Consider the following 3743-nt stretch of genomic DNA (forward strand, 5'->3'; position numbering starts at 1 on the left):
TGTAAGAAATTCTTAGTAGCTTTAAGCTAATAATTATGAGTAAACAACGAGCAAAGTTCTATTAAGTATCAAAAGTCGCAGAATTATAATGGCATTATTCAATTTACTTATGTATAACATCGAGCTTGTTTCTTTATAATTTCAATATACTTTGTTTTACAGGGTAAAAGATGTTGATTGTTGATTTTTAAGCCTTGCAGTGGAATAAAAAATGAAATTTTAAGAGCCAAAATATTTGCCTAAAATCTTTATGGTTTTCAATGAGCTGTAAAAATATGGGTACGAAAAAATATACGGAAGACACAACTAAAGACTATTTTAAGTGTGCATGCAAATTGCCTATTGAAAATTTATAACAAATAAAATTAATTCACAAATTCAAATAATAGCTTCAAGTTTAAAGGCCAACAAGATATCAACTGTGTATCAGTCTTAAAATTACTTCCAACTCTTTTAGGTTCTAAAAAATTAATTGTGGAAATACAAGACGTTTCTTACGTTTAAATAAAATGTTACACAAAACAAGTGAATCAAATGCTGAAATGAACGCGAAACTTAAGCCGCAGATCTGCATAGTCAGTTATAGACACTTAAATGCCAGTCAAAATTGGATTTGGGGCCCAAGTTGAGATAAACATTTTTTATACTTACGAATCTCCGCTCTCCCTTCTCTTCGTTTCCTCTCAGTCAAAACCAAGCCAATTCCCCAGCTGAGAAAAGAGGCAGTAGTGGGGAGGTAGTGAGTATGTGTCATGTGTGTGGTGTGTGTGTTGGATGTTAGTGTGTCATTCTTTTATGCTTATTTAAAAAAGTGTCCAGAAGTTTTGTGATTTGATAAACAGACAGAGAGAAAAAGTGGAAGTAAAAAGCAAAATGATAGCAAAAAAGGAAAAGCTCGTGAGCTCAGATAAAGAAAAACTCACAGAGAACAAAAAAAAAACACACACATTTATGCAAGTCACATACGCCACACAGCTTTTAATAATAAAAACAACGAGCTGTGCTCTCTTAACATGAAAAAACATAGAAGCAACCCAAAAGGAAACCAAAAGTAAGCCATATATAGGCAAGAAATACAGAATGATAAGGATAAAAACGATTGCGTAGGGACAGAAGGCGGGGGAGGAAGGTGTAGTCAGGAAGGGATGTAGACGTGTGTGTGAATGTCTTTATATGGTCATATGTGTATGTGTGTGTGTAGGGCAAAAGAATTGCCTTAGTTCCCTTTCTTAAATTTTTGAAATTCACTTAAATTGAAAATTTTCGTAATTATTCGTTGTATCAAAACCTTTCAGGCACCCTCCCTTTCAGGTTTTCCCAATGAATCAACCTTTAAACATTATGTTTAATGGAGAGAGTTCTAATTTAGTAGAGATGAAACAATGAACAAGAGTATTTGAGATAGATTAATTGGCAAATAACTAATCAACTTCCAATATACATGGATTGGATTTGTTATATATCAAAAAATCAATTAAGTGTACTAGATTTGTTTACAATTCGGACCTTTTCGCAGATTATTCCGATTTCCTACAATTTCATGTAGGATTTCATTCCTACAAACATGTATACCTCCTTCAAGAATAATGACAATAAATCTTCGTTTCTATTTATTTAAGATGAAGGTTGCCCTGTAGTCCTTAAGCCCTTTCAGTTGTGATTAATTGCGTGTTGATCCAAATAAAGATGAGTGATGTTCTTCAATTCCAATTGATTTCAAGTTCTTGAGTTCCATTTATCCAATAGGTAGTCATCTGGTCAAAATCCCAAGTTAATCTAAACAGGAGACTCTAAGATTAGAAGCATTTTTGAGCTAAAAGATATTATAAAACAGATTAACAAGATCACAGTACTATCAGCTTTTTCTTTCATTTACTTATTCATAATATTTAATTATTAATTCCACTTTTTGTTTGGCACATTGGCATAATAGGCTAATATCAGAGCTGAGAATAGGTTCTTACATTGGTTGCATATACTACAATTGTTGCCACATATGACAACATCAGAATAGATCATATGCTCTCGACTATAGGTAATATTTTAATATTTACAAATTTCGGTTGACCAACTCGTTCGATAATGTGCTTCTTGTCTAAAGCATCGCACAATTTGCCACAGGTACATTTTGGTGCCTCGGCAATTAGTTTAATGAGTAAGGCTTGCAGGGAATCGATTGGCAGTTCATATTAGGCCACAGCTTGAGCCAGAGAGGTTCAGCGAATGAGTTGAAGCTCCGTCCGCATCGGAAGCAAAGGCCAGGCAGGGATTTTAATTTGTTTTCCGACACGTAAAGCGAGCGTAATCTTCTCAGGCGACGTATGGCAAAGGTAGATGAGTCAAATTATTGTAATTGAGATTCAAGTTAACCAATTTGTGGCACTTGACCACAGGCAAAGGCAAACATGTCAAATCGTTGGCCGATAAATCCAATTCGCGCAGGGAGTCTCGTAATTTGCTGCCATTTAGAAATGACCAATCGTCTATTTCACCCAGATTATTGTCATGGAGGACGAGCTTGCTCAAGTGTAATCTCCCCAGTTCAACAGGTAACTGGAAATTTAAATTTAGTTTTGAAGATGCTAAAAGTTGTCTTTTCATTTATTTCCTTACCTTACGCAACTTATTGTTGGATACATCCAGGTGGGTTAGATTCCGTAAGGAGCATATATGATAGCTCAATTTAACCAATTGCGTATTGTCTATTGTTAGGGATTGTAGATATCGAGGAAAGACCTTGATGGGATAGTCACTGTGACGATTTATAGCCATTTTCGTCTGTAACTTTGATTTTTGTGCCATGGCAGTGACTGTATTTAGTCTCAAATTGATGACATCCTTGCCTTCCATACCCAGTTTAAGCGTCTGCAGGAATCCCTTCAGCTGAATGGGATCACATTTAGTCAACAGATTCAGTGAGGGCTTCTTGAAAGCAATCGTTGCTTTGCCATCCAAAACGTATTTCGTGTGAATAGTTTGGATATTGTCCTTGACCTTGTAACGTTGCCCTTTTTAATCTTTGGTGTGAACAATATAATTTGTATTCAACTTTTCGCAAAGCAATTCCAAACCATCAATTTGGCTTTCGTAAAAACCACAGCACTGAACACCAACTCGCAAGGGTCACACAGTTAGTACAAAAATCACTCGAACAAAAAGAATACAGCTCTGCTGTATTTGTAGACATTACTGAATTTGATAAAGTGTGGCACTTAGGATTATTGAATAAACTGGCCAAACTCCTGCCTTACTGCTTGTTCAAGATTCTTGAAAGCTATCTGCAGGATAGATCGTTCACAGTCAGGGGCACAGATGACACATATTCCAGAATTGGCAAAATCACTGCAGGAATACCCCAGGCAGTGTTCTGGGACCCCTTCTCTTCAATGTTTATTCGTCTGGCATGCCAATTCCTGATTATATCTTTGAACACGACTTCCTCATGGTATCAGGTGAAACCAAGAAGAACCCTGACATCATACTGTCAACGTTCGCAGATGATACTATAATCGTATCTACTGATAAAAATGCCTACATGGCCATCAGGAAAACGCAAAAATACCTAAATGAATTCACCAAATGGTCAACTAAATGGTGCTTTACGATAAATAATGATAAGACTATTCGTGTCCTATACACAAAACGAAACATATCCCCTGCTCTAAGATCTTACCTAATAAAAATCGATGAAAAACCTATAAAAAACGCTAATCAATATAAATATCTAGGAGTCACCACCCTCT

General features: G+C 35.9%; 1 protein-coding gene across 1 annotated transcript; it reads right to left on the reverse strand.

Annotated features, from left to right (window-relative positions):
- Nucleotides 1–2246: 2246 nt before the first annotated feature.
- Nucleotides 2247–3354, reverse strand: LOC124461468 (leucine-rich repeat protein 1-like). Its single transcript, XM_047012992.1, has 2 exons — nucleotides 2614–3354; nucleotides 2247–2553 (listed from the first exon to the last, which is right to left on the reverse strand). The coding sequence occupies exons 1-2, from the start codon at nucleotides 2848–2850 to the stop codon at nucleotides 2311–2313; spliced, it is 480 nt and encodes a 159-aa protein (XP_046868948.1). The 5' UTR covers nucleotides 2851–3354; the 3' UTR covers nucleotides 2247–2310.
- Between the last annotated feature and the right edge of the window lie 389 nt (nucleotides 3355–3743).

The sequence above is a fragment of the Drosophila willistoni genome, unplaced genomic scaffold (assembly GCF_018902025.1).
Source record: "Drosophila willistoni isolate 14030-0811.24 unplaced genomic scaffold, UCI_dwil_1.1 Seg494, whole genome shotgun sequence".
Taxonomy (NCBI): Eukaryota; Metazoa; Arthropoda; class Insecta; order Diptera; family Drosophilidae; genus Drosophila; species Drosophila willistoni.

Excerpts from the sequence above, each read along its gene's own strand:
- LOC124461468 (XM_047012992.1), bottom strand. The coding sequence starts at position 2,850 with ATGGAAGGCAAGGATGTCATCAATTTGAGACTAAATACAGTCACTGCC. Across the intron at positions 2,554-2,613 it reads CCAACAATAAGTTGCGTAAG|TTACCTGTTGAACTGGGGAG; the intron begins GTAAGGAAATAA and ends TTAAATTTCCAG.